Genomic DNA, 15,818 nt, shown 5'->3' with positions numbered 1-15,818 from the left:
GGTCTTCATTTAGAAATCAGGTAGAATTTGAAAAGGAAATATTTTGTATAGAACATTTATTTACTTAAATTCACATTCTTTCTCCCTAGATGATTTGGTGGTCATACTTTTCTCGTATAATTTCGTTTAACTAATGATTCTCTTTGTTAATAAAATAAGGCTACAAAGGTAAAAGAAAGTGTGATTCCTAGATGTTTGTGGTCAAAAGCCAAGAAACGGAGTCCACATAACTACCCTTTGCCCTTTGCTAGTATTGTTCTTGTTCAAAATGAAAATCAGGCACAGCGTGAAATAGAACAATGTGATAGATGATGTGCAGGTTACAGTGCAAGACACGGAGAACAGACAATAGGTCTGTAATGCGGCGTTTCCTTTGTGATTAGCTGTATAAACCAGAACTTCTTTCCAATTAAATGGTGTATTAATTTCAGTGTGTTACATTATATGATCGCACCATTGTCAAAACCAAATTTGCATTGAAACACCTACAACATTTTAAAAATCTCTTCAAGTTTTTCATAGTTCTCACAGTAGTGGATGAGTAACTTTTGATGTTGCTGTAACAGGTTCTGAGTATGAAGTTCTGCCTGCAGGCTGGAATACAGACAACAAAATGATTTCCCCTAGGTCTTGTGAATCCCATTCGAGGTGGTGGGCTAATGAAATCTGTTGGTTTTGGGGAAGAGAATCAGTTCTTTATGGGGATTCTAAGGATTTGAAAAAAGGTGAAAATAAGGGTATATTGACAGGGTGCCAAAGTGGTGTCTAAAACTGACTGGAAAATTGAGCTTAGCTGCTGGTTACAGGTTTTGGCCCTAAGTTACTCTGTTCATATGAAGTGAGCAGTTTGGGTCTGTAATAGAGGGAGGCAAACCAGGGCCCAGGGGCCACTCCGGCAGCTACCTGTTCCAGGTGACCTGTGCACTGAGTAGTTTTCACGTTCTTTCAGTGGTTAAACCTTCCCCCTGCAAGAATATTGTATTATGACGTGAAAATGACATGGAATTAAAATCTTAGCGTGCTAAATAAAGTCTTACTGAGACACACCCTGCGTTTCCGCCTGGTTCTGTCTCATGGCTGTGACAGACACCATGTGGTGATGGATTTGGGCACACTTATGCTCAGGCTCTTCATGGACAAGCGTTAGCTGATCCCTGATCTTAGAGCGGTGGAATCGTGTAGTCTAATCCACTGTCAGCTTTGAGTCAGTGTCTAGCCCCGAGGAAATCATTTTCTTTTCTGAGAAACCCTGCAGTTAATAGTCGGGGTGACGGGGTCTCATATCGGTAGTTGCTCCCCAGCTATTTTTGTACATAACTTGAATTGTAAATCTAAGCGTATGCGAGTGTGGTGCTCAGACCTCTGGGTGCTGCTGAGGTCTTTCTGGGGAGCAGAGGGCAGACACTGTTTGGATAATGATACCAGGGCATTCCATGCCTTCTCACCCTGTTGACCTTTGCACTTATCATCAGAAACCCTGGGAGTAAAACTGCTGTCCCTGGGGGTCAGGACAGTGACCCCAAATGGTAGCAGTTAGGCACTGCCGTGCTTTTAGCAAAACCAGTGCTAATTTCTCCTCAGAACGGTCGCAAGCAGTAAAGACTTTTATTTAAGCTTGTCCTTTGGATGCATGTCTGTTTAATATTCTGTGTGAAGAATTGGAAGTATACATAAAATGCTACTGTTTCGTGGGACACCGTTTTGCTGGGAACAGTTGACACTACTGTTACTGAAACTTGGGTATTTGGCGGTTCATTCTTCCTGAAAGTGACTGAAGGTAGTGGAGACTTTCAGGAAAACAGTTTAATAGTGTTTGCTGCTAATGAGTTTTCAGCCTCACAGGAGGAATTTTGTGTGACTTCTACAACTTTGAGTTCAAGAATTGCTTAGTATTTAAATAATTTTCTGATGAGATTGGTGGTATTTTCAATAAATGTGATTTTCGGGGATATTGTAGTAATGAAATGTTGTGTCAGCTTTTGGAAGATCTGTGTTGTAACTCAGGGAAGCGCTATTTCTAAAATGACCCCTGTGCTACAAACTCCAACTTGGGTGATAGATCCATCTTGTGTACAAGACGGACCAGTGGATTCCGCTGTAACAGAAATAGGAATTTCATTAATAGGATTTTGTATTCCATATTTCAATTAGCTTTAAGAAGTTATTTCTTGTGAATTTTAGTGTAGAATCAAACAAGAATATCCACAGTTATCTGCCAAGGCTATAGAAATGCTTGTTCTCATATCCATGTGATATTTTCTTCGTATCTTTTGACCAAAATAACATACGATGATGGATGTTGCCCAGTCAGATAATGCGAATCTAGTCATATTCTTTTTTTTTTTTTTTTTTTTTGTCTTTTTCATTTTTATCGGTACCGGGGATCAAACTCACGACCACCTGCTTGCAAGGCAGGTGCTTATGCCGCTGAGCTAAATCCCCAGACCTGTAGTCATATTGTTAAGCCTGACATTAGCATGATTTACAAAAATGTGAAAGAATGCTACTTCTCTCAGTATTTTTTTGTTTTAGCAAATAGTTATTTTTCATGAAATTTATGTTAATATGTAATGCTCCTTAATGTTTTAGTCCCACTTTCTTAAATCAGTATAATTTTGGCAAATATTTACAGGTATAATCCACATAGACAGAACCTGTTTGCGGTCCTAAATAATTTTTAAGAATGTAAAGAGAAGTCCTGAGACCACATGATTTGCCATCTGTTGTTACAAATTGTGTTTATCCACCATGAAGTCACATGAAATAGAAGTAATTTTCACTGCTAAATAGTTCTTTGATACCTACTATTCATTTTCTGTCTGAAAACTGAAGAGTAAGTCTAATCTGAAGTTCTCTCCAAAAGCCTGTGGAAGAGGCCGAAACAAAAATTCTAAAATTCAATCCTTAAAAAAAAAATTGTAAATAGCGTACATTTTCCAGATAAGGATGGTGAACTGAAGGCTCAATTCTGGGGATGCATTACATTTAATTATTAAATAACTGGCATAAACAGTTATAATTTCATGACAGTCTATTATGCTTTAAATGCATTAGCTTTATTCCTCATATTAAGAAATTACTACTGTGGGCCATACTGTAAGTTTTAAGAGCTGAGATTAAAATTGTTTCTTTAGTCTTACTCTGAAGCTTTTGTTCTTTTCCCTTTAATGGAGTGGTATTTACGCAGCTGTGTGTTCAGGAAGTTGTTTTTTGTAAACAGTCTTCAAGATTTTGTGCTAAGAGTTCTTTTTTGTTTTTTTGAGACAGTCTCTCTGTGTAGCTCACTGTGGCCTGGAACTCCTGGTAATCCTCCTGTCCCCAGCCCCTAAGTGCAGGAATTACGGGTGGGCATCACCACGCCTGACTGAAAGACTCTTTTTGACTGTGGGGCTGGGTGGAGACTTGTCTTCAGTTTTAGTTAGGTGCTTAAGGCGAGATTATTGCTCAGCTATAAAGAGACGATATGAAAGTTAGTGCACTAGATTAAAGCAAGTTGCTGGCCACAGACTCCCATCAGTAGGTTACAGTCTTCCTAATTGACTTGGACAGTGTGAGAAAATGAACAGTGTGATTTGTATTCTTTTGGCTGATGCGAATTTAATATGTTTGCTGTTGTGGTCCTATTTCTAGGCTTCTCCAGTGACAGTGATCTGTTATCTCTCACTGTTGATGTGGATTCTCTTGCCGAGTTAGATGATGGAATGGCTTCCAATCGCAATTCTCCCGTTAGAACTTTTGGCCTCAGTCTTTCTTCGGATTCTTCAGCACTAGGGGCCGTTGCTTCTGACAGTGAACAGAACAAAACAGAAGAACGGGAGAGTCGCAGCCTCTTTCCTGGCAGTTTAAAACCTAAACTTGGCAAGAAAGATTATTTGGAGAAAGCTGGAGAACTAATAAAACTGGCCTTGAAAAAGGAAGAGGAAGATGACTATGAAGCTGCTTCTGATTTTTACAGGAAGGGAGTCGACCTACTCCTGGAAGGTGTTCAAGGTACAGCTCACCCATGTCGCTATGCTGTGACATGCTCTTATGTCGGTGTCTGCAGAAAAGCATGAGTCTGTAACTATGTCTTCTTCCTAATCCTGTGTTGACACAACACTGAACATGAGAAATTAGTAAATCTAGGTGACGTTATCAGAGGTGTTGAACTTAATACTTTGATCAGTTGATCTACAAAAGTGAGGTTCGTTGAAAAACGAACACATCTCCAACTCCTTTGCATGGATGAATAACTGTCTTTCCTGATGTGACCATGTTGTTCGGCAGCAGGACGGACAGAGAATCTCTAGCGCTTTTGCTCTCAACAGCTGAAAGAAAGTGAAATGGGCTTTTAAAACTAAGAGTATAAAATGTCTTTGAGTTTATATACCACTGAGTTCTTTATTAGTTGCAGTAAATTCACATCTGATTAATTTAGATTATAATAATAATAATGAATTAAATGTAACTCAGTGTCAAAAAGTAGAACTTTTTTTTTAAAGCATGGTCTTTTGTTTTTGTTTTTTGACTGAAGCATGCTGCAGTTAGGTAAGTGACTTTTTGGACACAGGAATTAGAGGTTGATAGGACTTTCTTCCAGTGCTTTTCTTTCCAGAAAGAGCATCCTTTTCATTGTTCAGTGGTCTTTGATTTGTCATTGCTGTTCAGATAACCACAGTCTCCTGTTTTATTAACTCGTGTTACTGCAGGATGCCCTGCCTGTCAGCTTCTATTTAGCCTTCTGCTTTATTCTTCCTAAGCGTGAACTTCAGTTCCTTATGCCATCCATGGCATAAGGATGCACACCAGGCTGTGGAACAGGGTGTGCGCATGCGTGTGTGAATTGTGAACTGCTTCTTAAGCAGTCTATTGATCAAATCTCCTACTTCTAGCTCTCTCTGCTGCGTTCATAGCTACTACTGTGCCGTATAAGTCAGTCAGTGTCTTGGCTCTGCTGTTAGTTACCGCTTGTTCATGTATTTTCTAGCTTCTAGAATTTCCCTGCTGCTGTCTTCTCCCTCATTCTTTGTGCTCTTGTGGGGTTTGCCTTAAACACATTCTATGTTCCCATATTAGTAGGGTTTCAGGTGGGACACAGCTAGATGAATGTATTCAAGTTGCCATCGTTAGCTGGAAATTCAGATTCACAATTGCTGTCTACAGGTATTTCAGTGGGCCTGGGGACTAAAAAGCTTTGAATGCTTTGTAATAGATCTTGTTATTTGTTTCTTTGTTCGTGATTATTGTCTTACTGAAGGTACTGATATATAATCATTTATAATCTATTAACACATAATTTCAAATAATTGATTGTAATACTCATTTCCTGTTAAGTTTTATGTAATTGTAGCTATAAATGGTAAGGTTTCTAATTGGAAATCTAATACTGCAGCTAGTTGTTCTCCTGATTCTGTTTTAGAAATGGCTCATAGTCTGTTGTGTTTGTTTGCTAGTGGAGCGTTCTGGTCTCAAACTTCCACTTACTTTTATTCTTTGCCTTATCTCTGATCTTGGCTTGGGGTTTTAAATGAGGCGTAGTTGCAAAAAATCTGCTCTGATTCCCCCTTTCCAGATAATTATGTGCTAAATTTTCCCTGCTATTTAATTGACACAGGCAAAACACATTGGTCTGACATCTTTCTGTCTAACATTAATCTTAGAACATTTCATAATGTTACCACTTGATGGCACCAAAAAAATAAAAATCGTTTCACAATGAAGATTATACACGCATATCAGCAAATAACAAGCAATACCTCATTTAGTTCTTTTGCTGATTTGTATTTGGTGAATTATTTTTCCACTGGAACTTGATACTAAACCTACTAGACTTCTGTCTTAAGGAGTGTTAGTCATTTAAACATGTTCTCCTATTTATGTTCATCTGTCTTCCTAAAACTGCAGCCTTTTTTTCTTTTTGGGACTGGGGATTGAACTCAGGACTGAGAACTTGCAAGGCAGGCGCTTGGGCCGCCGAGCTAAATCCCCAGCACAGTACCCATTCTTGCTATGGATTAGGTTTTTTTGTTAATGTGCCATCAAATCCAGAAAGTTAATAATTGATTTATTGTTTTTAGTCTTTTATTGTTTGTTCATAATGTGGTCAGTTTTATTTAGACAGAGTATGTGAATCACAGTCACAAAATTCTAATTTTTTTCTTTCTGATTTTTAAAACACTTATCTCCTGTCTTCAGATTTAATTTTTTGTCAACATATAAAAGAATCTGTTTCAGTCCTGATGGTGATATGCTGTACTGTGTGAAAAGAGTGCAGTTGGAGCAGTGTTTGCAGTCTGGATTCTACTTGAGAGTACTCTATCACTGCCTAGTGGACATATGACATCGTCCTCTAATTTGTGGGAGAGTTGGGGATTCTGGCCTGTGAGCTTGATTTGACAGTTATGCTCAGCAAAGATGCTTCCTTGGGGAAAGTTCATTCTAGTGTGACATCATTAGAATTGATAATATGCATAAATGGTTTTAATTTAACTCTCTTAATGGTGGTTCTTGTGACGTTGGGTTGAGTTGGCACACTTTATAATAAATAGTTATTTCTGGATGTCTGATAATCTAGAAAAGAAATCTTTTGCAGTTAAGTAGGAACACTTTATATAGAGATTGCCGTGTTATTTTGTTGCTGGACTGTTCTTGAAAAAGGAGCTATGTGGCTGTTAGGAGGTCTGTAAGGGTGGCTTGGTGTTTTCCCGCTTCCCGTTGGTGCAGCTGAGCCTCGGTGCGAAGCACAAAGGCAGCAGTTCTCTGTGCCCGCCTGGTCAGAGAAGCACGCCTTGGTCGGGGTAACTTTGGATTCTTTTTGAACTTGGCAATTCATTTCTTCTCTTAGTCTAGAAATGCTTCTTGGAATGAAGGTGCTCTTCTAAATTCTCAGGTCTTTGTGGATTTAAGAGAGAAGACCCAGAGGTCAAGGTCGGAGAAATCTACATGAATCTTTAAGGGAATGTTACAGCACTTACCCTTTTATTCCTGTCATGTTTATATATTATTGGAAGCGGCCGATAGAATTAGCTTTATCGCAGGGTAGTCTTATTGGAATAGTTTTTTTATAGAGAGTGGCAAAGGGGTTAAATAGTAACGACTTGGTGTCTGTCATGTTCCTGTCACTGCACAAAATGTGATTCTTACCTTATTTTGAATAATGTATTCTTCAGAATAAACCTTAAGAACTCAACTATGACTGGTCGTACTGGGCTTTGTCTAAGAATACCAAAATTTAGAGGGTGCAAACACTTAATATAATGATTCTAAAAGTTGGCACCTACTTAGCAAGAATAATTATTTAAAACAGGAAGCTACCAGATGGTGAGCATTGTTAGTAACACCCATCTGCATGTGCCACATTATGAATTACAGAATTGATTTGAGAGCTGGTTTTGTATAGTTTGTTCCAGGTGCCAAAATCATTGGTTTGCTATATCTATAAGGTGGATATTGCAGTCCCCATTTCACAGATGGAGGAAACTAAGACTTACGTAGATTAAGTGATGTTTTTGAGGACAAAGCCACTAAGAGTAAAGCCAGGATTTTAATATTGAGTCTGTCCAAATCCAAGTCTTGTCTTTCACTCTGCCATGTTACTTTTCACACATTAACCCTCATTTTAAAATGGAGAAGCAGCAGGTCTGTAGTATCAGATACTGGAGATTTATTTTGAATATTCATTCTTTTTCCATTTCCCATTTATTTCCAGTAATCAACCACTTACTAACTGATCCTCAAGTGCTTGTTACTCATATATACCAAGCACTGTGACAGGGAGTATAAAATGTTCTTGGTGAAAATATAAAAAATATCTAGATCTTTTAAAATGAACTATTTTTGCCAACTCTAGCACAATGATATGTTCCTTCATTATGTAGTTTTATCTTGTTTAAAGTATTTGGTGGATTTGCTACATTAGCCAAACCCGCGGCTTTTCATTTAGCTTGTTGCTTATGCCACAATTTTCTAATCCTCCCGTCTTCTCTACCCTCCCCTAGTTGCCCCTTGTCCTCCTCTTCCCACTCGTCTTTTTTTTTAAAATTTTATGTAAAGAAAGACAAAACAAAACAGAAAATGGGTAGAAATAATGCATATGTTCCACTCCTCTTTTCTTACTTGATTGAAATCTCTAGCACATTATGAACTAAATGTATAATGAAAAGACCTCCAGTGTGTTGTTGATATCTAATTTTTCTTTGAAAGTTTTGTTGATATTTTTGAGTGGTGAGACTGTTTGTAATGTTAGTACTGTTTACAGATGCAAACTGTCTCCCACCATTTTCATTCTGGTAAATGGTATAATGAGCAGTTCCACGCTCCTTCTCTTAGTTTACCCTGACCCTGAGCACATGTGTCCCAGGCCTTTAGAGATGTCCGAGCATTTTTCAAAAACTGTAACCTTGAGTGTTCAGGTGCTGCCACACACATCAAACAGAGACTGTAGTTGGATTTTGACGTCTCCTCCAGTTGATATCACAAACCCATGTGTACTTCTTGGTTTCTGTTGTCACTTTGACTCCAGATGGGAGGGTTCCTTCAGATAGAGGGGCTATGACTTACATAAATTAAGGGATTTGCTCTGTGACACAGCCGGTGGGAGTTCAGCCATTCCTGTAGGGTTGACTTTAGAACGTCTAGGCTCTGTAAATATGACTTGTCTCCATGTACATTACATAAACTTGAGTGCTGTGAAAGCACCTGGGGTCATTGATTTATTGCTTTGATCGAGAGTTACATGAATATTTGGAAACCTAGAGGGTAATACTTTCGAATGGACAGATACCTGAGAAAGACAGCCAGATAGTGTCCTATTGTTGGATTTCAGGTGTGAAATTTTTCTTTACCATCACAGTGTTTGATTTGAGTTATTTACAGTCTTTGTTAACTAATAAGGTATTATGGAACATTTTCTATTTCACTTTAAAGTGTCATTCTGATTAGTGTAAAGTGCAGGTGGTTAGTGCAAGGCTACTGAAATCCCAAGCTGTGTTTTCAGTGCGCAGTGGAGATAAGACCTTTTTGATTTCTAATGCACTGACTCTCAGCTTTTTAAAATTTGTGGGCCCCTCTGACAATTTTTTTCTTTTTTGATGTTATTTTAATAATAATGTAGGGGCCCCTTGCAATTCTATCTAAATTTGAGAATTAGCCTTTCCATTTTTGAAAAAAAAAGAGGGCAGTTGGAAGTTCGATCAGAATTGTATTAAAGCAGTATAAGTTTTAAGTCTTCTCATCTGTGAAACAGGATTTCTTTTTATTTATATCCATCATCTTTGATTTCTTTTAGCAATGTTTTATAGTTTTCAGTGCATGAGTCTTCTTCTTGTGGGGTTAAATTTATTTCTAGGCATTCTATTCTGTTGAATGCTATTGTAAGGTAAGTTTAAATAAATATTTTCTTTTCACAGTGTTCATTCCCATTGTGTATAGATTCAACTGTTTTTTGTGTGTTGATCTTTACCCTACATCTTGTTGAATTTGCTTATTAGCTTTAGTTGTTTTTATGGTGGATTCTTTGGGATTTCTATATATAGAATAATGTTATCCATGAAGATAGTTTTATTTTTTCCTTTTCAATTCAAATACCTTTTATTTATTTTTCTGGCCTAATGCCCTGGCTTCAGTACAGTGGAGACTATTTCAAAGGCAGGTATCTTTGTCTCATTCCTGATGACAAGAGCAAAGCTTTTAATCTTTTACCATTGTGTATAATGTTAATTACTGACTCTCATAGATGCTCTTGATCATGTCAAAGATGTTCTCTTGTATTTCTGGGTTGTAGATGTTTTCATCATGAAAAGCTGTTGGATTTTATCAAGTGCATTTTTTTGTATCGACTGAAATGACCATCTTTTTCCTTTGCCTATTAATGTGAGTGCTGTATAGATTTTCTTACATTGGGCCATTCTTGTATGAGGCGTTTGACGTCTGAAGTTCCTATCTATCTTAACTTGGAGATGAGCTCTTTCTAAAGGAAAGTACTATTAAAAATTCAGAATATATTATGAACATTTTCTACAGTCTTTTCTGATTTAAAATAGAATCTGAATTCTTTACTGTGGTTCAGAAAATTGCCCTTGTTGAAAACATCTTCTTCCTTTTAGTAGAAAGCAGGTTAATGTCGTAGAATTGGGTTTTGAAAAGAGATTTGAAGGGATTTAAATATGTCGCTTACTCTTCCATGCTTCCTTCTCCACCAGCTTCGTGGTTTTCCCTTTCTTTAGTTTCTCCAACAGGAGAAAGCAATTACTAATGCAGTGAACTCGGAAGGAACTGTCTGGTGGGTTCAGAGAGAACACTTCAGCTTCTCTGTTCCCGATGATCACAAATGAAAAGGTTTGCCTTTTAAGTTACCCTGGACTCAGGTCAGCCCTTCTTTCAGGTTTTGTGTTAGACTAGACTCTTTCAGTTACAGGTAACAAAAACCTAAGCAACTCAAAGCAGCCCACACAGAAGAGGATGTTTTAGCTCTCACAAAACTGAGTGTGGTTCACGGTTACATATAGCTGAATTCAATGTTCAGGAAACATCACCTGGTCTTGGACTTCGAATTCCCCTGTCACCATACACTCTCAGAACTTGCTGTCTCCTTTCCCTGATTTGATTTGCCGGATCTGGAGGCAGAGGGTATTTTTCCCTGTTGCTGCAATGAATGTTTGAGATAGGATGGGCCCGGCGTGGGTCATGTGTTTTTGCCTTGGGCTCCCAACCTGGGTGTCATAGTTATTTGATACTCTGTGGGAAGGAGGGTGGATGAGCCAAGGTCCCTTATGAACCATGTGAACTGAACAGCATAACTGTAGTGTGTAAAAGGAGTAAACCATAACGAGGCACAAACAAAGCCAATCAAAATGTCACCCTTTCCTTCCTGACTCAATAATGTCATTTATTATACCCCTCTCCCCCATCTTTAAAAAACATAAGATTGCTTTGATTGTTTGTAAATTTTCTTTTATATGTTTTCCAGGCTATAATTCTCTAGACATCCTGCATTGTATCTATTTTGAAAGGCTTTCAAATTGAAGTATAGTTACTTATATAGAAAAGGCGATACCACAAGTGTATGGCTGAATATATTTTCACACTTGGAAAACTCCTCTGGGTCAAGAGGTAGAATTTGATCAGCACCTTGGATACTTCCTTATCTCCTTTTCCTGTTGCCTTCCTGTGGCCTGGGGGAGGCCGGCTTCTTGGTCTTTGTATTCTTTTCCTGCAGGGCGACCGGATTCCTTCCTGTTGGCTTGGCCCTCTTCTGTGCAATGTCTTTTAGGGATGTGACAGAGATGGGCAGGTGTCTTATTTCTCTTGCATTTCTGTAGATTCCCTATCTTTCTCTCATGGCCTTTGCCTTTTTCTGCCACATCTTCCAGAGGGATCACCCCTTTGCCCAATGTCTGACTCTTTCCCAGGAAGCAAGTTTTACTGAGCTTCTGATTTTTGATTCCATTCACTTGCAAGCCCTTCTTTATGACGAAGCTTTGAACTACCAACTCCCTGTCCGTTCTGAGTTTTAGCATTCAGTTGGGCTTTTTCTTAGGAACAGTTTCCCCCTGTGCTCTGGATTCTCCTGTGCCCCTCCTTCTAAATTTTACTTTTCAAGATTATTCACTTAAGCTTCTTTTTCCTGGTCTCCAAATCTACCAGGATGTGCTATGGGGGCTCAGGGAGCCATTTGATTTCTTCCCTATTTATAGGTAATTTGGACGTCATGGTTCTTTGTTTCCCGATAGCACTGAAAATATGGGTCACATGGATTTATTCACTGTCTTGAGTTTTGTGAAGTCACATGGGAGATTTGAATGTGAGTGGCCACCATTGTTCTCCAGGCCTAGCAGTCCACGGGTATTGTTTTCAAATTGCTTAAAAACTTTGTTCAGTTGTAACATATATTATTATTTTATGCATTATTAAATTTGATGACTAATCTGTGCATAATTTTATATATGTGTATTTTTCAAGTGTATTTATATTCTTTGAATTTAAAAGTAAATTATGGACATCATTACCTTTATCTCATAGTTTATTGTGCCAGAAAAATAGGATTATTTTTCTAAACAGTCACAGAGCGGCAATTATTACACTTGACAAATTTGAGAAGATTGTATGGGAAGCATTATAATTGTGGGTTCACTTTTTATTATTAGAAGACCAACTGGTAAAATTGGATATATGTTAAAAAGATATATTTCTTTTTGTCAGTGTTGCTACATTGTATCCTTTAAGGAATTTGGTTCACACAAATGGTTACATTTAATTGTAGCATGATTTTTAATATTCTATATCTTTGACTTCTGTAGGGTCTTTTTTTGAAATTGGTAATTTGTTGTATTTTTCTTTTATTTTTAATCATATGAGGGATTGGACAGCTTTATTAATCTTAAACGAATCAACTCTTGGCTTCTTTTTGACTATTGTATGTTTCCTATTTTATGATCTTTTCCTTTGTTTCTTTCTTTAAGGCTGGGCGTTTTATTTTTGAGCTAGAAGCTTACCCAGCTCAGCTTTGGCCTTTTTTTCTATATACGTTTAGGATTGTAGAGTTCTTACTAACTGCTTCTTTAGCTACATTCTATAGGCTTTGATATATTTTATGAGAAGTTCAAATATTTTCTCCTTTCTATTTTGAGTCTTTTTAAAAAAATCTCATTCTATTAGTTTTCTGCCACAGCTATAAAACTTATCATAAATTTGCAACACAAATTTATTACTTTATGGTTAGAGGTTAGAAATTTGACACATCTCACTAGGCTAAAAGTCAGGGTGTGAGCAGGAACATCTTTTCTGGAGACTCCCAAAGAGTCTGTTTCCTGGGCTTCTGCAGCTTCTGGAGGCCTTTCCTTGCTGTCTCGCCTCTGGCTTTGGCGAGTTTGCTTCTTCCTCTTCAGAGCTGGCAGGCTTTCATCCCTGTGACTGCTCTTTCATAGTTACGTCTCACTCTAACCTTCATCCAGGAAAGGTTGTCTGATTTTAAGGGTATGATTTGGTTGGGCCCATATGAGTAATCCAGAATTACTGCCCTAACCCAAGATCTTAATCTTGGTCACATTTGTAAAATTTCTTTAACCAAGTAATGCAGTATATTTTATAGACTGTAGGCATAGACGGTTGGCGTCTTTAAGGATCCATTCATTATCCTATGTGTTGCGCCTGTGAATTACTTACAAGACTTCATAAATGTATTGTTTAATTTTTTGGCAGTTGTAGCTTTTCTCATTATCTTTTTGTTACTGATTTTTAGGCTTAATGGCTTACTGTTTAAAGAATTTATTCTGAATTATTTTAGTTTTTGAAATTTGTTGAGGTTTTATAGCTAAACTACTCAGACTTTTTGATCATTTTGTTAAAGAACTTTGAAATAGGGTGCTTGATACTAATAGTGGTCTATAGCATCACTGCTTTTTTCATGTTAGGAAATTTTCTCACTTTGTAGTAGTTTCAACTTTAGTTTTGGTCATTTCTTGAAGCTGATTTTGCATTATATTTGGTGTGATTAAATTATTCTCTGGTTAATTCATTTATTTGATTTGTATGGGAAAAACCATCAAACCTAATAAAGCCCTGCCAAAAAATAGTTAATCTTTATTGAGTCTAGGCCAGTGATAACACTTTCCTCTACAAAAGTACCATGGAGAGCAATGGCCAACATGTGTTGAATACACAGGCGAAGCAAAAGGAAGAGGTTACAAACAAAGATTCCTCCACTGGAGTTTATTGTAGTTGCTTGGTTTGGTAGTTGGAGATGAGTAATGCCCTGATCTATTGCTGATTAAAGGCCTATCATTACTCAGGCAATAGGAAGTAAGATTAGAAGGAATAAGTAATCAGAAGGAATGAATAATCAGGAGGCAGATATGTGATATAGGTATTAACAATTCTTTCACATGAGATGATCGGGTGATATAGGAAATAGATAAGCTTTGTAATTGGGCAAGCCAGGTCAGTTGGGTTCCATACCCTGGCAGACATTTGAACTGGTGTGTTTCGAGAAGCCAGCTATGGTGACCATCATGGGTTCACTGGTACTAGGCCTTCAGTCTTTTTTTTTTTTTTTTTTTTTTTTTAATCAGTACTGGAGATCAAACTCATGTCTGTGCGCTTGTAAGGCAGGTGCTTATGCCGCTGAGCTAAATCCCCAGCCCCCAAGGCCTTCAGTCTTGACTCACAGGTCCACAAACCGTAAGGACTATTTTATACAGACTCTGCTTCCCATATCACTAGTTACTTTAGTGACTCCATACTTTCTTGGTCTTCTAATTCTTAGGTTGACATTTCTGAGTTTGCTTTGCCATCTTTCTCCCCTTGATCTTGAAGCACTGAAGCTCATTGAGACTTTTGTTTTCAGCCTTTTTAGTCTCTTTGGTTACTTCAGAGTTAGATGACTTCAGTAGCTAGCCAAAATAGCGCTGTACAGACACATACATCATGAGACAAGTATGGAATCTTAACTTTTCTAGTAGCTACTTTACAAATAGGGTTTCTCCCACTGGCCAGATGGGAAACAGACTGTCTTAACCATACTTCAGGAAGAAACTAAAATTACATGACCAGATCCTTTCAACAAGAGTTTTCAAGGCATGACACAGGGTAACAAAAGACAGTGGTTTCTGGGAGAAATCAGACAAACTGAGTGATGCTAATAATGGCTGTGGCCTGCTGTCTTGACTTTCTATGTGGTGGTGCAGGGAGACATAAGCCATATGGGTCCCCACAGAACCCCAAGTTAAAGAGATGAAGTTGAGAGGCTAGGAAGACCAGTGCTGGAGTTCGCAAGCAGAGCTTGCACAACAGAGACACAGAACCACTGTCTGATGTGAGGTGTCTTACTCGTGTCTGGAGAGGAGACCACGCACAGAGATGGCAGAGCAGCCCTGCAGTGTGCAGCAGCACAGTGATGGGGAAACTGGCCCCGGCCAGCAAATCCAGCACTGAAGGGACACGGCACACGGTTCTGGATTGTGATGCAGTGCTTGGAATAGTATCTACTTCTGAGAGGTACGCTGAAAAAATGCAGTCATGGGAATCAGGCTGAATACTGAGAAGAAATAATGGTTAGTTCTAGGCCCACTGTACCAAATCATATAAGCAGAACCCCAGAGGGTCAAACTGTTTTCAAGAAACCTAACTAGCCAGAGTTATAGCTCAGCAGCATAAGGGTCTGCCTGGCAAGTGCAAAGTCCTGAGTTCGATCCCTGGTACAACAACAACAAACAAACAAACAAAACCCCTAACTGTATCCTATAGTAAAGCTCAAGAATACCAATAGGAATTAGAAAAATGCCATCCTCGCCAACAATGTAAAATTTGGCTGTAATTCAATAAAAATTACTGTTTATGCAAAGAAATAGAAAAAAGTGTAACCGTAAATGAGAAGAAAAAGAAATCAATCAAACCCAATCAAGAGTGATATTGATGTTAGGATTATCAGACAGGGATGTTAAAAGTTATAACTTCATTTGTTATGTTGAAAAGGTTACCATAGGTAGAAATATGGGAGAATTACAAAAGACCCATATTAAACTTTTAGGGAGGAAAGCTATTGTATCAGAAATGAAAAATAAAGGGTAGGATTGGTGGCAGATTAACTGTTACAGAAGGAATCGTGAACTTCAGCACACAGCAACAGGAACTATCCAAAATGATACACAGAAAAAGAATAGAAGGAAAATTAGTTCGATATCAATGAATGATAGAACAATTTTTGGGTGTATAGTTGGAGCTCTTGAAAAGGGAGGGAGAAACAAAATATTTGAGGAAGTAATGCCTGAAAACTAAGTTTGAAAAAAACAACCCACAAGTCCGAGGAGCTCTTTGAACTCAAAGCACAAAACAAAAACTACACA

The 15,818-nt window shown here is 38.1% G+C and overlaps 1 protein-coding gene across 5 annotated transcripts in view; it reads left to right on the top strand.

The window, feature by feature from the left end:
• Positions 1 to 15,818, top strand: part of Rps6kc1 (ribosomal protein S6 kinase C1) — a 160,526-nt gene that overhangs the window by 59,350 nt on the left and 85,358 nt on the right. For 4 of the 5 annotated variants that reach the window (XM_013157504.3, XM_063236734.1, XM_003474604.5 and 1 more), the window contains one exon: positions 3,631 to 3,990. The exons of the other annotated variant lie outside the window; for it this stretch is intronic. In XM_013157504.3, coding sequence (XP_013012958.1) covers positions 3,631 to 3,990 — 360 coding nt within the window. The remainder of the gene's footprint in view (positions 1 to 3,630; positions 3,991 to 15,818) is intronic. 5 annotated transcript variants of the gene reach the window in all.

This window comes from Cavia porcellus, unplaced genomic scaffold (assembly GCF_034190915.1).
Source record: "Cavia porcellus strain 051 isolate PalLab524CR breed Dunkin Hartley unplaced genomic scaffold, mCavPor4.1 scaffold_26, whole genome shotgun sequence".
Lineage (NCBI taxonomy): Eukaryota > Metazoa > Chordata > Mammalia > Rodentia > Caviidae > Cavia > Cavia porcellus.
This window is presented reverse-complemented; position numbering and strand designations above follow the sequence as displayed.